At 39.8% G+C, this 20,883-nt stretch overlaps 1 protein-coding gene across 21 annotated transcripts in view; it reads right to left on the bottom strand.

The window, feature by feature from the left end:
• Positions 1–427: 427 nt before the first annotated feature.
• The window catches only part of Igf1 (insulin-like growth factor 1), a 78,783-nt gene continuing 58,327 nt past the window's right edge, over positions 428–20,883 (bottom strand). For all 21 annotated transcript variants that reach the window (NM_001314010.1, NM_010512.5, NM_001111275.2 and 18 more), the window contains one exon: positions 428–6,800. In NM_001314010.1, coding sequence (NP_001300939.1) covers positions 6,741–6,800 — 60 coding nt within the window. In that variant the 3' untranslated portion in view covers positions 428–6,740. The remainder of the gene's footprint in view (positions 6,801–20,883) is intronic.

Raw genomic sequence — 20,883 nt, 5'->3', positions numbered from 1 at the left:
ATGTATTCAGTAAACAGAATTTTTTGAAACAACTCAATGCTGAGAAATCATAGTCTTACAGAATCTTTTTGTATGGGAGTGCATCCTGTATTACTTGTGTATGGTCCTTATGTGATGTACTGAGATCTGTTGGTATGAAAATATTTTCCCAAATGATTTCAGCATGGGTTAGTTATAACTCACTAATGTTGGGTCAGAGCCAGTGGTGTCTCATCTACCTCCCTCATTTCATGCATATATTATACAATCCATACATCTCTTATACATACTTTGAATCATTTCATCTGTAAATTCTATAAGATATCATTATGATAAATGATAAGTTTTATTCTCAATGTTTTTGTGCTTATGAGTTGCAATCATTGTCCTTAATAAAAATGCTGTATGATAGTAGACGTGTTAAGAAATGACACACTACATCAAAGGAACCAGTTAATCAAACATGATTAATTTTAATGTAATTACTAAAGAAAGATATACCATTTTATTATGACACTCTAGCCATACAATTTCAAAATATGCTTACTAAACAGTAAATGTAAGATAATGATTCAGTTAGTTACATTTTATAAGAGTCATTAGGACAGATATTGCTCTGCCATAAATGAATTGAATAACCACTTCAAATACAATCAGGAGTAATTTGATAGAAGATGTTTTTTTTGTGTAAAACACATACAATGAATGACCAAATATTACTTTCAGGTTTCAGTAGGGAAATCAATTCAGTGTCTGTAAGTTAATCATCACCCTTGGCCTTTAAAGTGTGATAAAAATAAATGAAGCAAAATGTGCGTTGTAATCCAGATTCCCATAGCTCCTTAAATCTTTAACAAAGAGAGACCAGGTCTGATATGCTATTTGGAGCTTTCCTGTAAACTTAATATACACTGTATGATGTTTGCAAGGTTTAAGGATACAGAGACACCGATAGGAGATATGGATGGAGCCTCCTGCCAAGTGTTTAGCAGTAGGTACAATGTAAATATTCAAACGAAATGAGACTAGGTGATAGATCAACAGAGGAGACTTTGCTGTGAGCTAGTGAGAGGGGTCAGCCACTGGTTGGAAGGGATTTCTAGCAGTTTCTTTTAATTTTCCTACTTTACACAAGTTCACTTTGGGCAAGAGAAAATGAATAATGCTTGCTTTTAGGCCCAGACAGTTTAAACAAAGGCAAATTGGAAAGATTGTGAAAGGTCATTTTGAAGGTGATTCAGTCTGGGTTTTAAGTAGGAGAAAGTATTTCCATTTTAGCTCGTATTTCAATTGGGCAGTGACATTTAGAATTTTTTTTTTGTACGCTTTCTTGAGTTTTGTTAATGAATTCTTCTCCTTAAGAACCCTTATCAATGATGGGGAAAAAAAAAATAAGTGGAGAGAAAAAAAAATCATGTTCTACATAAGTGTAATCATTCATTAAGAGGAACCATGTGAAATGTGTTTTAAAAGACAGTCTTTAGTCTGGCCAGCCTCTAAAAGATTCTGAGGCAGACACTGGGGAAAAACCATCACCAGCCAAAATGAATTGGCGGAACAAAGAGAGTTTCAAAAGTCCCCTGGGCCTCTGTCTTATCTGGGCAAGTTTTCCTTAAAATGATAAGAAAGAAAGGATTGAACCAGATATGGCTTGTTATTTAATGTGATCTCTTTATCATGTGCCTTACGAATTTAAGGTTCAGACAGTCTTATCTCTTTCCTTTTAAATAGAAACCACACAAAAAAGGTATTTATGTATCAATTTCTAATACCTAACAGGAAAGTCTTACAGAATATCACAATAGCAAGAAGCAAATCTGTATACTATAGGATTAAGCACTAGCATTGAAAACAAAAAACAAGCAACAAAAAAATTCCCTTAGTATCCAGGCGCCCCACCCCCGCCCCCGATTCAGGACTTAATGATCTTTGTGGGGAATGGGAACAGAGACTCACACTTCTACTGTATTTTGAAGTAAATAATTCCTTAATATTAATCATTCATGTTTTGGAACCATGGGGAAAGCCATGCTTTGAATGGGAATGCTCATTCATTTGAGAAGTGCCAAAAAGGGCCTACGCTAATAAATTATGACAGCCTTTTATGATTAAAAATAGAGAGGAACATTTAAAATGGTCTGATTCAAATAAGTCAAACCACACCTTTGCTAGCCAGCCTAGAAAGAGTCTATGTGAGTTTGTCATCTTCCATTCTGTTACGAAAGAGAAAAAAAGACCAAGTCTTTTTGAGCATTAAGATTTCCATTCATAAAGATTGTATAAAGTAAAAAAAAAAAAAAAAAAATCAAAACCCAAACCCAACAACAACAACAACAAAAAAAACCAGAACAAAATCTTCACAGACTGTTAGCCATCTTCTTCAATAACTTCTCATAAACTCTTCCCTTTCTTTGTCAGTAGATAAGCCCAATTCATAAGGAAATACTTCTGTCTTCTCCTAATGAGATCCATGTCTACTCTAGGAGACTGGTCACTCTTTCAGGTCACTGATGGAAGAGCAACCTCTACAAAACAAGAAATCAGTGCCTTCTCCAGAGGATGTGACAGAAGCTGGTTCTAGTAGTAGGTAAGTCTATGCTCTTAAAATCGTTGTATTTTCTCCACTTTCTGAGTATTTGTTTTTGAGTGGAACACACACACACACACACACACACACACACACACACGTACTTACACACATGTACTCACCCACCCACAGCAAAACCAAAACCAAAAATCAACAGGAAACCAAACAATCAACAAAAAAAGCAAGAAGTAAGTTAATTATTTTCTTCTGCCATTTGCCTGAAGTTATTTTTGCCCCCAGTTCAAGTTATTGACCAACACTTCAGATTGGGTGAAGTATTGCCAATTTTGTTAAATTTGAGAGCCAATGAAATGATTGAGCCATCTAACTTTAAAACTTTTCCATCCTTTGTCTCTGAACCCCCAAACTCACAACTTGGTGAACAATATTCTACTTGTGAGTGACACATAGTTGAAAGGTGGTGGCTAGGGTGGTGGCTAGATCTAATGCTATCTCAGTAAGCCATCTACTATAGAACTGTTGTTTTCAGACTTTAAAAAAATAGGTCTATGCTTTCTTTTTTTTTCTTTTTTCTTTTTCTTTTCTTTTTTTCTTTTTTTCTTTTTTTTTAGTCAAGTACTTTCTTAAAGAAACAATAGCACCACATTGGCGTAGCTGGCCAAACAGTAAAGGGGAAAGCAAAACAGGCTGCATCCTGTCTTCTGCGCATCCTCCCAAGTGCACAAACCATAAAGAAACCCTGGAGCCATAGGGTATGAGATGGTTTCATGTACACAGACATGCCACATTTCACATTGACATTCAAAGAAGGAGAAGGAGTCTCAAGGGGCACCGCTGCCTTTTTTGAAAGATAAGACTTTCAAAGAAATGATTTCTTCTTAGTCTTAGGGTGAATAGGTGTGTGTGGGGTGGGGCGCATGAGCGTATGCACGCATGTGCAAATGCACATGTAGGGTAGGTATATGTAGGTGGATATTTAAAAAAAGGATTTTTTTACCCCAGGAAAATAGATTATAATGGAGAGATGTATTACATTTTCAGTGGAGCAGACTCATCTTACAATGTTCAAGCACTTGATAGTCTTTGGAGAATAGGATCAACATTTGACCTAGGTATTGAGTAAGTAAATCAGCAACAATCCTATCAAATGAAAATTCCTTCCTACCTATCTTTATAGTTCTTTTGTAAATTTATTAAAACCGCTCCATCTCTAGGCACTAAAACAATTTACCTCCATAGCAAAGTCTACAAAATTTTGAGTTGTAAAATTTTAAATGTCCCTTTCTATCAATCTTGAGTCATTTTGATTCACCATATAATGATCAGTTACTTTTCAGAGTTTACATAGATTTGTCTTGCAGTGTTCATTCATTTAAAAGTACAATGGTACATTATTATGATTAATTAGTACAATTAATTTTTATTACTTGATTTATGATGCAGTTGGAGAGAATTAGGTATTGGATAAAGGATTGCATATTTAAACTTTCCTCATTGAAAGAATTTCTGACTGTGGATAGAATTAAGTGAACAAAATATGTGATAGACACTTGGAATCACCAAATCCAACCATGGCAGGAAGCCCACAGATCTGGAGAAGGCCACCTATGTGTTTTTCTGGGAATTACCAATTTGAAAAAGTACACACTGTGAACAAGAACTAGAAGTCAGAAGTGTCACCCAGGGTGTGTGAGGGCCTAACTTTTCCCTGTATCCTTCTGGGGAAGCAGGTGGATGGTCAGCTGACCTCTTATTCCATTTACATTTCTACAGTAATCAGGGGATGTACAGCGTGCCTGATGTTCCTAAATCCAATCCTTCTGAGGGCTTTACTCAACAGCACCTTCTGCATTTCCCCAGAGATTCTAGAGGCAACCTGGCGGAAGGAGAGCTAAAGGTGTCCTTTTTGTTTTTCTTAATACATTTTATAAGAATATTAAGGAAGCTTGCAATAGAGAATCAAGGTTGTAGGTAATAAGATGTGAATATTGGATTTTGTTTTTAAAAGAGGGAGACAATCTTGCTATATACATAGAGAACATTTTTCTAAATGTTTTTGGTTAGCAATGCCCAGTTGAATGCATCCAACACATTTCCAGGAAGCTGGATCCTTCCTTCTAAGCAGACACTAGGGAGAACCTCAGGCTTGAGAAGGAAGAATTTTGCCCCTCAAGTAGCAATTCTTGCTAGCACATTTTCATAAAATTAAAAAAAAAATACATGCATGTACAAACAAGGGCAAGACTACATCTGCTACAGCAACCTGTGATTGTAATAGATACTATTTCAAAATTTAAGAATGTCAGCGCCTTTTTTTCATATGCTATGGGGAAGGAGAATTGTGTTTGGCAAACTGAGTAGAGTCTCATTGACAATGTTAGAGTTATTTCTAGATACTAAGTGACTGGAAGGATTAATGAGAGTGGATACATGGAATAATTAATTACCCTTTAATGAGAGTGGATAAATGGAATAATAATTAATTACCCTTTACTTGGCAAGGATCTTCTTTCTCCTCTCTCCCTTCTTTTCACTAGTCTTTATAGTCATAAGCTCAAATGCAGAAGTTAAATAAAACTGCAAATCAAATGTCTCCTGCCGTGTGACATGCTGGGGAGACTGAGTCCTTAGCTTGTCACTAATTAGTTGCACAGCTTCACCAATAAGAACTTGGATATTGTGGTGGCATCCCAGTGACAGATGAATGATCCTTGGAGCTACATTGTTAGTGGGTTATTTACAGAATTCCTTGCATCCTAGCAATTCAAGGGTTCTGATGTTGCACCCTCCTGGAAACCCAGAACAAAAATCTGAAGGTCTACTTTTTAATCTTCATACCACCCCTTTGAGGTAGGTAGATGACATATTGCCCCCATTTTGCAGATGAGGAAAACTGAGGCACCGAGAGGTGGAGTGATTTGACTGAGGTCACAGGGTGGTGAGTTTGTGTGACCCAGGTTGCAAATACTTACTTCTTCAGTGATTAAAAAGAAACCAGGACTCCCAAATCCCTAGCCTCTTGCTTTTCCCACTCCATAGCTTCCTCTCTGGACTTGACAAGTAAGTGCGTCTTAATGGACTCTATATCTTAAGTTCTTCTTGGAAGGCATAATTGGGGAGGCCTTTGCATCTCCCAAGAGGAAGGATTTTTTTTTTCAGTTCCCTTCCTCGTTTTGTCATCTTAGGCTCCAGGCTTTCGTTTGTTGTTTTTGCTTTGCTTTCTCCTTTTACTGTGTTGACTAGATTCTTTCATATAACAAACTACAAAATAGCACCATTGTACTAAAAAACAACAACAACAGAGTTTTACATACTGTTTGATATTTCCTGTATTATTGATATACTAACTTTACATAGTGCTCTATATGGAAAAAAATAAAAAAGAGAGAAACTGCTATACTTAGGTTACATACTAACTTATCATTTGAAGAAACCATTGAGAGTTTAAGAGACGTTCTATGCTTCAAACACACACCTAAAAATGATTGGCCTCAAAGTTGTAGTTATTGTTATTCTATTTTTTTTCTTGAAACACAATGTCAAAAAAAATAAAGCTTTGTGTCTAAAATAAATGCATTCAACTTATATTTGGTACAAATGCCACAGATGGAGTCAGGTACGTTAAAACTTGGTAGGCCACTTGACTACTTATTTGCTATTGCTCTTAAGGAGGCCAAATTCAACAAATACAAGTGTTAGGAAAGGGTGTGTCTAATGCAGCTAGACAAGATGATTAGACTCTGTAAAACAAGCAGCTTGAGCTACGTGGGAAGAGGTGAAGATAAGGGAACCATTCATAAACCACCTCTACACAGTTGCTAAATGAATGGCTTCAGCAGCCAAAATTCAGAGAGAAACTTAGAGCAACTGGATCTCTACAACATCCATGCATTTTCGGCTCTTTAGAGGCAGGGACTAGGAGATATAGTTATATATATATTTTTTTTCTCTATAGAATGTTATTGATAAAGGACCAACAGCAATCTACCCACGCCAGGACCACTTTTGCAAGGTGCAAAGCTTTTTAAACAAACACTCCTAAAGACGATGTTGGAATGTTTACTTGTATATTTCATTGGGGGAAATGCCCATCTTTGTAATGTTATTGGACTTATTATTGTTATTTGGTAGGTGTTTCGATGTTTTGCAGGTTGCTCAAGCAGCAAAGGATCCTGCGGTGATGTGGCATTTTCTGCTCCGTGGGAGGCTCCTCCTACATTCTGTAGGTCTTGTTTCCTGCACTTCCTCTACTTGTGTTCTTCAAATGTACTTCCTGCAAATAAGAAAGATAAGCGGCCATTAAGTTGTTGTGGTTTTCTATATCCATTTATGTCTTTAAGCGATTCATTTATCCCTTATGTTTTTTAGCCAGTGTGTGATAGATAATTAACTTGATACTCATATGCCATGACTGAACAGAGTAGTATTTCAATACCTTTGCAGGTATTGAATCATTATTTCTTTATTATGCTAGCGTTCATGCTCTCTTGTAGTTCTTTACATGGGATACAACAAAATCTTAGAATTTATAACCACCTTCCCCTTGGTTCTTGTGCTGTAGGATGCCAGTACTGATTCCTTCTAGGTACTGTGCCAGCCGATTCTAACACTGGCCCTCAGCCTTTTGTATCTTATGCCTCACCAACCTATCTTAAGGAGGGTTTGGAGTCTTGAATTCTTTGAGAAACATACAGATGGTCAGGTCTTTAGTTAATAATTCAACCAAACTTGACCTGGCTCTAGGAGCACCCATAGCATAGGTACCATTGCTTCATAATTACACCAAGAGGCTACCCTGTCTATCTGCCTCTTTCCCAGATTCACTCACAAGAAGGACATGCTGAGAATTCTAACCTTCTGACTGGAAGCATATTTTTCCCAGTGAGCAAAACCAAACCAAACCAAACCAAACCAAACCAAACCAAACCAAACCAAACCAACCCAACCCAACCCAACCCAACCCAACCCAATCCAATCCAACTCAATCCAACCCAACAACACCAAACCCATCAGATCCTGGGGTTACCTCTATTGTCTTGCTACACATTGTTTTATACTACTGTTTTGTAAAAAGGAAACATTGCTTTAAATAATGTTTTTTCCCCACCTCCTATGGAGCATCTTTGGAGCAGAAGATTGAAAAATCAGGTAAAAATCACAACAGTTTGATGTGAGCTCAACCCCCTATCCTCGGCTCCTTTCGACCATGTGAACTTGCTTCCTCACCCATAAAATGGAACAATAGTATCTAGGTTATAAGAGCAAGGATTTGGCATTCATGAAGGCCCTTTTCTGGACCAGAGGCATAATCAACATGAGCATTAGATGCTATTATTCATTTCTTCTCTTTCTTGTGTCGTCTTTGTATTCATGTATGTGTGTGTGTGTGTGTGTGTGTGTGTGTGTGTGTGTGTGTGTATTGTGGGTGTGTATGTAAATGTGTATGTGGCTATACCTGTGGAGCTGCAATATTTTATTTTTAAACAGACTTTTTCATCAAACACAACTAGAATATTGAAGAGTAAGCTCAGGGCATCTGCCTGTTTCCTCTCTACTCTCTGAGCATCAATGCCTGGCTGCCGATTCTTTATAGGAATGCTTAGAATTCTGAACTCAGGTTCTCATGCTTTCAATGGTAAGTTCTCCACCAACTGAGATGTCTCCCTGCCCTTGTCATGTCACAGTAGTCAGAAAGTAACCCTCCCAAGGCCAAAATGCCAACTACTTTGAGTTGATATCCCTATTATTTCCTCAACAGATAAAGATGTCACTGAAGGAATATGAATTTTGTTTAGAACAGAAGTCCTATGAGACTAGAGACTCATCGGCTTTGTGAGTGTTAAAACTCTGAGTCTCATTTGGGATGTTGCAGGTTACTTTAGCTCTAATCAGAGGGCATTCTGTAGGAGGATGCAGTAGACAGTTATAGGTACAGAATGACACGCCATAAGTCACAGTAGCTTTTATCATTGGGACATGTTTCTGTCAAGACCAGTCATTCTCACACTGGCATTCAGAACTGCCAAACTTTTCTCCTACCTAAGGGAATGCACACCCACTCAGTCTCAATGCTGTTTGGAACTAAGAGACTTTAGAGAGTTAGGGAGAGGGAGAGGATCTAACACTGATGAATACTACCAATACAAACAAATACGAGGGCTGGAGAGATGGCTCAGTGGTTAAGAGCAGTCAGTGCTCTTAACCACTGAGTTCAGTTCCCAGCAGCCACAAGGTGGCTCACAACCATCTGTAATGGGATCTGATGCCCTCTTCTGGTGTGTATCTGAAGACAGCTACAGTGTACTCATAAAAATAAAAATAATCTTAAAAAAAAAACCCAACCAAAGAAATACAAACCAATACTTATCAACTAAGCCTCTTAGACATGTGGAGAATTTTATCACACAAATGGATCATCACTACTGGAACATGTGTTCTGCCTCTGAGTCCTTCATGAAACATGAAAGGAAACTATCCCTTTGTGAGTCAATGGTCATTATCATAAGGACAGAACAGAAGAAAAGTGGCATTATATAAACATCACTCTTTAAAGTAACAGGTTCATGGCCATTATAAAAGAAGCAGGCCAACAGGAAGTGGGGCCTTGAGTAGAGCACCTTGAAGTGCCATCAGTTAAAAATCCTGAGACCTTCCCTTTATGTAGCATACATCTTATAAAGTTCCCTCAACGCACATTTGTTGCTGGACAAAGCATTACCCACTAAGCTATGGATGAACGTTTGTTCCTTATTCTGCTTCTTATAATCATTTTTTTAATAGAGAAATGAAAGGAAGATATCTGGCAAAAGAATGGGGTCATTAAAGTTTCCAAACTATTAGAAACTTTACATATGGGCTCATCTGATTATCATACCAAAAGCTTGGAATAGTTTTAAGGATGGCACTATTCTACTAAATTGCTAACTAAATGAACCAACATATAGGGAAGTATACTAATTTGGATTTGAATATTTTCTTTCCTATTTAAGATGCACACTAGCTTAGAAATAAAGAAAGGAGTCAAGAAATGTACACGGTAGACCAGCTCAAGAATGAACTGGCAACAGCGAAAGGAATCCCATGATCTGTTGAATCTCCAATTCTCAAGCTGAGCTGCAACTTTGTTAAAGATCACATTTAGGTATCTTCTGTACTTTACTTTTTAAATGCGCACAAGGGTTGTGCAGCAGCTGAAAGTGGAGAGATGAGGTTCGATTGGCCATTTTACAGATCTTTATCTTCTGGGCCTTTCTTTTCTCTGAAAGTAGAAGATAGGCAGGGTGCGGTTGAGCCGAAGTGTCCCCTAGTGGTTATCCCATGGGTCTGACTCAGCCTCCTCCAGGGGGGACGGGGGCGGGAGGACAAGGTGGGGTGAGGGGGTGGGGGGTGGATCGAAGCTCACCCACCTCATCCACTGCTCTAAGTAGCATGCTTCCAGGCACACAGGCTCAGAGAACCCATTTAAAACCAGCTGTGCAGTCTAGTTTGCACTTGGCTCCCTTCCCAGTCTCTCACATGTGACTTCTTTGTTGCAGACAATGATAGTGACTAACAAAAGCACTCAGGGACTTGGTCTCAGTTGCATCTGTTGCTTTTCTCATTGTCTTAATTTAATTATGCTGGTTACCCTTGACAATAGTCTACAAGTGGAGGTCCTTTAGGAGCAGCGCTCCTCGGAGCTGGCACCCACCTTCAATGCACTTATTGAACGGTTATGAAACAGTTTCACATGCAGCCAAGCAAAAACTTTTTTTTTCTCACTTCAGCAGCTTGTCCAAGACAAACAAACCAGCTGAAACTGTTTCTAGTGTGCAACTAGACAGATTTTTTTGAAAGGAAAACAGTAGTGAGTAAATATTATTTCCAATTGACACCAGAGAAGGTAAGATTTAAAAGAAAAATGCCAGTTCTCCAGCTCTCTGGGGTTGATGAAAGAAACCAACCCTTTTGAAAGAAGGGCTAACCAGCTTATTAAGGAATGAGCTGGGGAAGGGATTAATCTGTAACGGAGGCCGTTTACTCTCTTCCACGGCTCTCACACTTTCCCCTGAAAAGTTACCCCTAGACTCTTTGAGAGTGAAGGTCATCAGAGGTTACTAACAAATGTCACAAGAATCTCATTCGACACCTGCTGAGGCTTTATGGTTGAGTGAATTCTCTCACCAGCTCCTCACATCCATTTTGGCAAGGTGACCTTATTTGTGTCCACTCCATTTCCAGACTGAGGCTTGCTAAGATTTACTGACGTGCCTAAGGCCGCAGAGGAACCGTTAGATTCCTCTAAGGTGATTGTTAGAGTCAAGAGAAGCAATGACAGTAATCATCACTGAAGCATCCATCACATGCTAAGGGTTACGTCATCCATGGCTTCTGCTTAAGCTTTCTTGTTTATCCCACACTATTACACAGGATGGGCACTGGCATCATGATCATTTGACATTTCTTATTACAGTTAAGCTGGGCTTCTGGTTTAGATTTATGGAAGTGCTTTCTGATTCTGGAGGTGACCTGTTAGTTACTCTGCTACTCACCACTCCAAAGAGATAAGAAAAAAGAAAAAAAAAAAAACCTCAAAGATCTCAAAAGTCTCAAAGATCTAACAGTGGTAGCTCATGATGTCATCAGCTGTCCACCTCCCCTGCTGGTTTATGAATGAAGGCATGATGTCTCGGGTAGAGGACTGTAAGATAACAGGGTGGGTGTCCTTCCTGACCACAATGTCAGCTTGGCTACATTCGCATGGTTGTTTATAGAGATCTAGAAATGTAGCACTTCCAGTTAGCAAGAGCTATCTCCTTGGATATTATTATTTCTTATTTTTTTCACCATGCCTATTTTTTTGGGTCGGGGTTTGCCTAGGGGAAAGGATATAAAAGAAAGATGATAGACTCTTTAATAAACTTCAGGAAGGAAGCCTTGATAGTTTCAATAGACTGTGTTTCCATCTTCCACCCACTGCAAACAAGTTAAGTATTGTAGGGCATAGTCTATGAAGGGCCTGGCATCCTATAAAAAATGCTGGGGAAATAATGTCTGGCATAGAACATTAGCATCTTATTTACAGAACAAAGTACTAACTCAGCAGTGACCTTCTCCATAGAAGGACAAATAGAAGAAGAAAGAACAGTGGATGATTGACAGGTGGCACAGACAGCAACTCTTCACTTGTTGAAAAGGATATGCTGTAGGTTTTGTTGTTGTTGTTGTTTTTTGTTTTTGTTTTTTCTGATTGGAACACACAGCACTGGCACTGTGCGGGATGATTCAGATGTCTTGCTACCAGCTTTGACATCTTTTGACTTCAAGGAATTCCAAGTTCAAATTCCAGGACACTCCAGTTGGCCTTTCCTTCTTGGTAGCCAAGCTGAGTGTTAGGATAGTTCGAAAGACCCATACTCCTATTGTGTATGGTTGACTCTTTAGGAGCGAGGCACACACACGTGTGTACATGATTTTAGTTTGCCTAGCCTCTGGCTGTCTTCCTAGCACGGCTTTCTTCCTCCTTTAATCTGATGGGAATCTCTAGTTACTCCTCTCCATCCCTATGACTTCTTCCTTTGAACATTTCTATTGTTCCAGGCTGACTCTTCACCTAAGCTGTGTCTGAATGTAGTGGGAATACAAAGACTGGACACACTCTTAGAAAATATACATCTTCAGTGGCCAACGTTGTCTTAAAGACTCCCCCTATGGTTGTTACACTGCCCTTAACACCTGATATTAATCTCAGACAGTCCTACCCGAGCTCCTTTCTAACTCTTCTTCTCTTGGGATCAGGTATTGTTGCTATTTGATGGTTTTCCCAAATTACTAAACTATTTTCTTTGATATAGGTACATATTCTTATCAAGTCTTGCTTGTTTTCCCAGAAGCCATGGGCTTCCATGTCTAGGTTTGATCGCAGATTCCCTACCTCACAAGAGTTATGTGACTTTAGACAGTCACTGACTTGTTCTGGCCTCAGTTTCCTCTTCTATAACTTGAAAGAGTTGGGGTAAAAGCACTGATGTCACCAAGCCATTTGATTGGTTGCTTTAACTTTAGTACTTTTATTTAGCACAGGGAGATAGCTACCATTGTGTGCATGGAGGCTCCATATCAGAGACAGTTGGTTCAGATCCACTCTGTGAACTTGGCCCTTAGCAATGCTATTCTAGTCTGGCTTGTGTGCAACCTTGGTGTGCCGACTTTTGTAAGAATACTGACATGTTTTAGAGTAAATTTTGAACATGTTTATCTCCCCACTTAAAGGGAAGCTCCCTGAGGCTGGGGGGACATATTTCTTTTATCTCCGTATCCTCCCTAAACTCAAGCAGGGTGTTTGAGAAACAAAAGCCAATAGCAAATGTGGCTTCTCATTTATACTGACTTAAATTTTCTGCAGAAACAATGGGGTAGAGTTTAGGTCAACAGTAAGCATTGTATGGCCACTTGTTGTGTTCACAAAGCAATATAGAATGACCCTCTCCTGTCTCAGAACTTACGCTGATGACTGTGGCACAATCTGTGTTAACTAAGAAGTGAATGGAATAGTGGGGAGCCTGGTTAACATGTTGGGATCCATCTTGGGTGTGTATCCTGACTTGGCCAAATGGGATCCATCTTGGGTGTGTATCCTGACTTGGACAAATGAGAGCAAGATTTTGACAAGACATTTAGCCTTTCTCAGTTTATTTTCTTATCTCCATAGCAGGGAAAATGATAGCATTTCCTATGTAGGCTTATGGCAAGGTTATTCACTAAAGCCAGTGGCATAGGGTAAGCATTGAATAACTGGTAGCTATTCTTATTATCTAGTGTTTAACAGTTCCTACTACCAGAGTATTTTCCATGCTAGAATGCCACCTCTTTTACTGCTGATTATGGGCCAAATTAGCTACCTCCTGGGTTTGCAGAGTACCCTCAAATGTTGGGATAGCATGCCCATAGCTCTTTCATCCTTTGCTCTTTTAATACATAATAACAAATGAATAAGTAACAAATAAATGTCTGATAAATAAGTAGGCATCTCAGGAGTCAAGGAACTTGCATTCTTCTTCCCTTTATTTTCTGATTTAGCCCAGCCTAATTTAGCAACTCTCTCACTCTGCAAATAGCCACTTGATTTGATTTCCAGCATACCTTCCTGTGATGTAAGAAACTCCTGGTAAATGGTTTTAAAGGCTAGAGGGAAATAAAAGAAGAAGAAAATACTGAAGAAATTTTTTGGGGGCTAAGCAGGCAGAAAATATTTATATTGTCTTTAACAGTCTGGAAAGATGTTACAAAATCCTGCAGGTTCAAGGTTGTTTAGATTAGGTTTTATGGACAAGTTGCTTAGGTATTTTTATTTGTGATAAATTCAATAACAATGACAACAATGACAAAAATAACAACAATGGTGGTGATGGTGACAAATTAGCCTAACTAAGCCATACTATCGTCCCCGGAGGTGGTTGATTTTGGAATTTCTAAAAGGGTTTCAATGCGACATTTCAAAAGGGCAATACCAGACTCTGCTAATGCAACTGATGTTTGCACATCTCACCTGAGGACCTGTTTTGATGTTCTTCTTCCCCATGCTTTTCCCGAGCCATTGTTCCAACTGGCTTAGGCTAATGTTGACCTAATGTGTGTGTGTGTGTGTGTGTGTGTGTGTGTGTGTGTGTGTGTGTGTGTGTGTGTGAATTTGTATCACAGTGTCCTTGAGAGACCTGAGGCTCTGAAAAGTCTTCTGGTGTCAGTTCAATGGACTGGTGGTGAGTTCACAGGGTTAGTAAGAAAGGGCATTGTTCTCTTCCACTCGGTCTTAGAGTGTGTGACAAATCTGGGCAGAACATTCAAACTCTGTGTTCTGAATTTTCCTTCTCACTGAGTCGAGAGAAATTTTGGAAGCTTGGAAGACTCTCCCAAACTTTTAGGATGAACAAAATAACACAGTGACAGGTTGAAGTGATTTGCATCTATTTGAGGTCGATGGGAGCCCTCGACATATAAAAGCAAACATGGGGACTGCCAATCAGTGGTTTTCCAAGACAGAACAGTCTACAAGCGTGATTCATCCAGCTTTAAAAATTTAGAATCATTTTGTTGTGCTCAGAGCACCTCAACTCCTAGCCTCATATTCTTTTGAAGAACATGAATATTATTCACAGAGGCAAACAGAGCATCTGATAGTGACCTGGACAACCAATACTGGCAAAAGAACGGTAATGATGCCATGCATATATCTCATCATTTACACGCTAGTTTTTTCTCTTGTTTTGCAATGTTCCATAAACTTTTAAACATGCTTGCCGTGACATCAGCACTACCCATTTCCAAGAGCACAGTTGTCAAATGGGTAGGGATCTTTCCCAAACCCCCAACCTGCCACACTCTTGCTCTTAATTATCTGAAATATTTTTGTCCTGCCATCATTGTTATCTCCAGCTGTGAAAATAGCCCATCATATTTTCACAGATGGCAGGGCTGGTTGGTCTTTGATTACTTAACCTCTTGGTGTTGGCTAGACAGAAAGCCCCATGTGAACGCTTCTAGACTTTACACAGAATTTTGTAAAAACTTTTGGCATATGAATTCTTGCTTGGAAGTCCGGGCCATTCAGCCAGTCTAAGTGTTGATTTAAAAAAAAATGAAATTTCTTCATCTGTCCCTGGGAACTTTAGAGCCATTTTCACAAAGAAGAATATTTGCGAGCTTGCTTAGACTGTTAGGGATGCTCTGAAGTGAGGAGAGGGCATCAGCGACTTATGGCTAAGAAAGAGTGGGGGCCTGGCAAGATGGCTTAGAGGGTAAAGGAAATTGCTTCTGAGTCTAACAACTTGAGTTTGATCCTCAGGAAAGTCATGGTAGAAGGAGAGAATTGACTGTGTGAGGTTGTTCTCCACCCACCACATACACTCCATGGCATATGCCCTCCTCCAGAATAAATAGACATAATTTTAAAATGTTTTAAAGGAAAGGGGAAAGAGGAAGCAGAAGCCTGGGGCAGTGATGGACAATAATCCTAATCTCTGACAGGTTGGTGGAAGGAACCTGTGGAGTCAAGATTTCAATGCGGACCACGTGTCTCAAGTTGTAATGTCATTTTATGGGAAACCACCAAGATTCACAGATATGAGAGCTCCATAGATTGTACTTTAGCTGAGAATTGGTTGAAGCCCCTTGTTCCCTAAGAGATATGAAACAAGACCAATTTCCTTCTGCCTATCCAAAAACATTCCCTTTATTTCCCAGAAGACAAAGGACTCTTGAGATCTTGGTGGATGACAAGTGATGTTTACAAAGGAATTTACATCCACTGAAAGAAAGAGCCCTGGTAGTTACCCATGATTTTGGAAAGTCACTTACCCACAAACCCTACTGGGTCAAAAAAAAAAAAAAAGCTACAGAAGCACACGCATCATAGACATACATACGTGTACACTTGTGTTCCTTTGAACACACACACACTCTTTCTCTTCTCACAAGACTGTTTATTGTAGTGAATTACACATTCCTAAGTCCTACCAAAGGCATTTAGAATTAAAATATCTGGGGACTCATCCAGTAGGATACAGCATTGTTTCAGGGCCTGATGTTCTGAGAACTTTCTTAGAGGTGCTGAGCATCAGGCATAAACTCACAGATTTGTTCTACCCTACCTCACACTCATTCCCAGTCTTTGCTACATCTACTTCTGTTTTCTGGAGTGTAAACCCAAGTTGACTTTTCTAAATTATATATCTTGGTTGCTGGATAAGAGCCAATGGTGTTGGAAAATCTTATTAGAGATAGGTTCCCAAATATGTGGACTTCAGGGAAGAATTCTGATTTCAGTCAGGCCCTGGGAGAGAAACTGACTTCACTGTTGCATGTTTGGTGGCTCCTGAAGAATCTTCTTTAACTGGTGTCAGGGGGCCTTTTCTTGCTTGGGTTATGGGAACCAATAACTGGCCTTTCAGTCTCTAGGTAACATTTACAGTAAAGTCTATAATAGATGTTCTAAAACTGAAATAAAGAGATCGTGTTTGATTAAAACTCATTAATCTTCCCATTGCTTTCGAAAGCCCTCACATTAATTCCATTCTGCCTGAAGAGTCAACTTTGAGTTATCTATTACATATTTCAAAAAAGTTTGATTCTCTTCCCGACAAGGATATAAACTAGCCTTCCCTCTCCCCCTTATGGATTCTTATGAACTTGACCACTCGCTGGCTGCATTACCTTGGAAAGCCCTATTTCCTTTCCATTGTTGCTTGGAGGTCAGGAGATGGTAGCAGAAGAGGAATTACTCTTTGGAGGATTTTCTTTGTCCCCTTTACTACCCCTTACAACTTAACAGTACACATTCAAAGCTGTATGAAGTTGGCTTGTTTTAAAGAGACAGGTGAAAGATCAAATGCCAATGAAAAGCACTAGATTAGCTACCCTAGGAACCAAAGTGTCCTAGAAGCTCTGTGAGCTCAGAAATGTCCCATGTTTCTATTTATTTTGACAGTTTCACTTAAAACTATTGAGATCTAGAATTCAGGCTACAATTAAAATTTCCCCAGGCACCATCATGGAAACACATATTACATTTGGTTTTAACTTGTTGAGAAGAAAATGATGGCTTTCTCCAAAGTCCATTGTATAATCTATATTGGCTGGTTTTGTGTCAACTTGACACAAGCTGGAGTTATCACAGAGATAGGAGCCTCAGTTGAGGAAGTGCCTCCATGAGATTGAACTGTAAGGCATCTTCTCAATTAGTGTTCAAAGGGGGAGGGCCCAGCCCATTGTAGGTAGTGCCATCCCTGGGCTGGTGGTCAGTAGTGCCATCCTTGGGCTGGTGATTCTGGGTTCTATAAGAAAGCAAGCTGAGCAAGCAATGGGAGGCAACCCAGTAAGCAGCACCCTCCATGGCCTCTGCATCAGCTCCTGCCTCCATGTTCCTGCCCTGTGTGAGTTCTTGTTCTGACTTCCTTTAGTGATGAACAGCAATATGGAAGTGTAAGATGTATAAACACTTCCCTCCCTAACTTGCTTTTTGGTCGGGATGTTTTATGCATGAATACAAGCCCTGGCTAAGGCAAATTGGTACCAGCATAGTGAGATATTCCTATGACAACCTGACCATGTTTTTGAGAGGACTGTGGAAGGACTTTGGAATTTTGGGCTAGAAGAACCACTGGGTATTAAGAGCTCTGGGGGATGTTCTGTAGGAGCTTGGAAGATAATGTTGAGAACAGTGCAAATGATGGAGGGCTGTCTTGTGAAATTTCAGAGGGAAGAATAAAGATTCTTATCAGATCCATTGCTATATTGATTGTGAAAATTCTGTGGTTTTGGTTAGCTGAGGCTGAAGAATCAGCTGTGATTAACAAGATACCAGAACAACTAAAGCAAAGTGAACTCTTTGCATTACTGGGACCATTGGTGCTGGTTAGCTGGAGCTAAGAAATTAGCGGTGATTAAGAAGAGACCAACAATACTAAGGTGAAATCTTCTGGGAAGTGTTTCCTGAGAGCACAGAGAAGCTGTGTTCAAGAGGCAGCCATGGTCGTGCCTCTTGTTGGCAGCCAGATTTGTTTATGAATGAGTCACCCAGGTGGTACTGGCTTTGAAACATGAAGGGGTAGCAGCTGATGCTTGGCACGGTGAGAAGCCAGGAGAGGCCATTGGCGAAGGTGAAGCCTCAGTGGCAGTTGAAGGTCCAGGACTGAAAGGGGTCATGCAGAGAAGTTGAGGCCTAGCAACATGAAAAGAGCCTATGAGAGACTATTTGTGAAAGTGAAGCCCAGTTGCAACAGAAGATAGCAGTGTTTTAGAGATGCCAGTACCGTGAGATGACCACCAAGAACAACAGCAGCAGTGGACTACAGGCATCTGGAACCTAGAAGACAAGGTGTGTGCTACAAAGGGCAGAGCTGGAGAAGTGACACAAGCCCTTGGAGGGACCCAGAAGATGGTGAGTGGATCGCAGACATTGGATGGTTAGAGTTTGATTTTGCTTTTGATTGTGACTGTGCCCTGATTTTTTTTTCCCTCTTGAAGTAAGAAAGTATTTTAATGGAGCCCACAGTTAAGAGACTTTGAGTTGTAACAAGACTTTGAATTTTTAAAGATACTGGATATTTTAAAAGGATGGAAATTTTAATATGTAAAGACTGTGGGACTTTTAAAGTTGTTTAGATCTTGGGGATGAATCAGAAAGTAAAGGTTGAGGCTTACTTGTAATGTGTTTGTGTGTCAAGTTGACAAGCGGGTCAGTTGTACTGGCTGGTTTTGTGTGTCACCTTGACACAAACTGGAGTTATCACCAAGATAGGAGTCTCAGTTGAGGAAATACCTCCATGAGATCCGGGTGTAAGGCATTTTCTCAATTAGTGATCAAAATGGGGAGGGCCCAGCCCATTGTGGTTGGTGTCATCCCTGGGCTGGTGGTCCTGAGTTCTATTAAAAAAAGCAAGCTGAGCAAGGCAGGGGAAGCAAGCCAATAAGCAGCACCCTCCATGGCCTCTGCATCAGCTCCTGCCTCCATGTTCCTGCCCTGTGTGAGTTCCTGTTCTGACTTCCTTTGTTGATGAGCAGCCATGTGGAAGTATTAGCTAAATAAACCCTTTCCTCCCCAACTTGATGTTTTGTGTAGGAATACAAACCCTGACTAAGACATAAATAAATGTAGACAGTTCTTCATGTGGAAGAGCTGGCTAACCATTTTAATTGGAATTAGTCACAGAATCAGGTATTCTACAGGTTGGGAGTAATCTTAGACTACTAAGATCTCTTCTGTTGTATGTACGAGAATATGCACATTGCTGGAACTGTTGTCAAATGTTGGCTTGACATTATTGGCAATATGAGACACTTCTACTTCAGGAGACTTTTCTATTGCTCCAATATCCAGAAGCATGGCAATACTAGCTAGTAGTTCAATAGTGCTTATATTATGTGCCAGCATTATTTAGAGTAATCTATGTGTATGTACAATAAACACACATATATAAATATATATACAAATATAGATATGCCTAAATATACTTTTGATATATCCTCACAACAGTATGAGATAGATTCAGTTGTCGGCATGTTTGAGAGAAGATATGTAGGCATACTAAGGATTGCTTTTAAATGGTTAAAACCTACTTCATAAAGAAATGTATTCCAATACACAGTCTAGGGCTATGAGAACTTACTTTAACTAGAAAGTCCCATCACTTTAAGTTTCCTTTGAATGAAGTTTATAATTAAGTACAACCACCCAATTTTTTCCATAGGACATAGATTCTGAATTCTTTTGTTGAACTGTGCTTTCCTCAAGAGCTGTCTGAGTCTGAAGGCTCAGGCTACAGTGGCATTAGTGACAGCTTTTGCCTGAGTCTGTCCCTAAATTGTTCTGACTTAATAAAACACAGCTTCTCCTGATAACCTAGGTAAAGATAATCTTTTTGCAGTGATAATGGAAGTAAACTTGCTTTCATTGGGAGTTTTGACACAGACTGCTAATTGAATCTTCAACCCTATCTTGAGCTCTGAACACCTTTGTAATATTGAGGACATCCAAGATTTTCAGTGAGCCACGGAGAAGTTATAATCCTGGAGTAGGAAAAAAAAAAAAGGAACTGGAAGGACTAGGCCGAAAGATGCTTCTTTATACTGGGTCTTCGAAGTAGATGATGTAGATGAAATGTCTCACTTGTGGCTTTCAGTCATTTTACCACCCCAAAGGGTCATTTCTTCTGTCTTCTATACTCTCTTGTTGTGTGGGGATTCAAATTTAGATAATCTCGAGGTTTTGCTTTCTGCCCCATGACAATCTTGCTTGTAGTGATTGCAAAGGTCACTAAGACCCACCTTCTTCTGGGAGTTGATTGCCACCTTCCCCAGAAAATTCAGCACTCTTGATAGCACTTGCAAGCTGTCTTCTGGCAGACAAATATTAAATCCCCATGTCCAATTCTGTGCCCTTCTTCTCTTTTTACTCGGTTCACTTGATAGTTGTGACTTGGTGCCCAGAAGAAGCTTAGAAACCAATTAGAGATCTCACCTATGTCCAGATCCCAGTATCCCAGTCTTTAAAATAAAGAGGCAGAATTGAAAGGCTTCCAAGGCCTTTACCACCACTAACAGCTTAAGAGTCTTCTAACGAAGAATCTCATAAGATTTGAGACCTCAGAATCTAGCTCTGTGTACATGTGTGTGTGCGTGTGCCTGTGTGTGTGTGTGTGCGTGTGTGCCTGTGTGTGTGTGTGTGCCTGTGTGTGTGTGCCTGTGTGTGTGTGTGTGTGCGTGCATGTGCCTGTGTGTGTGTGTGTGTGTGCGCGTGCATGTGCCTGTGTGTGTGTGTGTGCGTGCATGTGCCTATGTGTGCGTGTGCCTGTGTGTGTGCCTGTGTGTGTGTGTGCATGTGT

This window comes from Mus musculus, chromosome 10, assembly GCF_000001635.26.
Source record: "Mus musculus strain C57BL/6J chromosome 10, GRCm38.p6 C57BL/6J".
Taxonomy (NCBI): domain Eukaryota; kingdom Metazoa; phylum Chordata; class Mammalia; order Rodentia; family Muridae; genus Mus; species Mus musculus.
The sequence above is the reverse complement of the archived record's forward strand: the minus strand, read 5'-3'. Positions and strand labels throughout refer to the sequence as shown.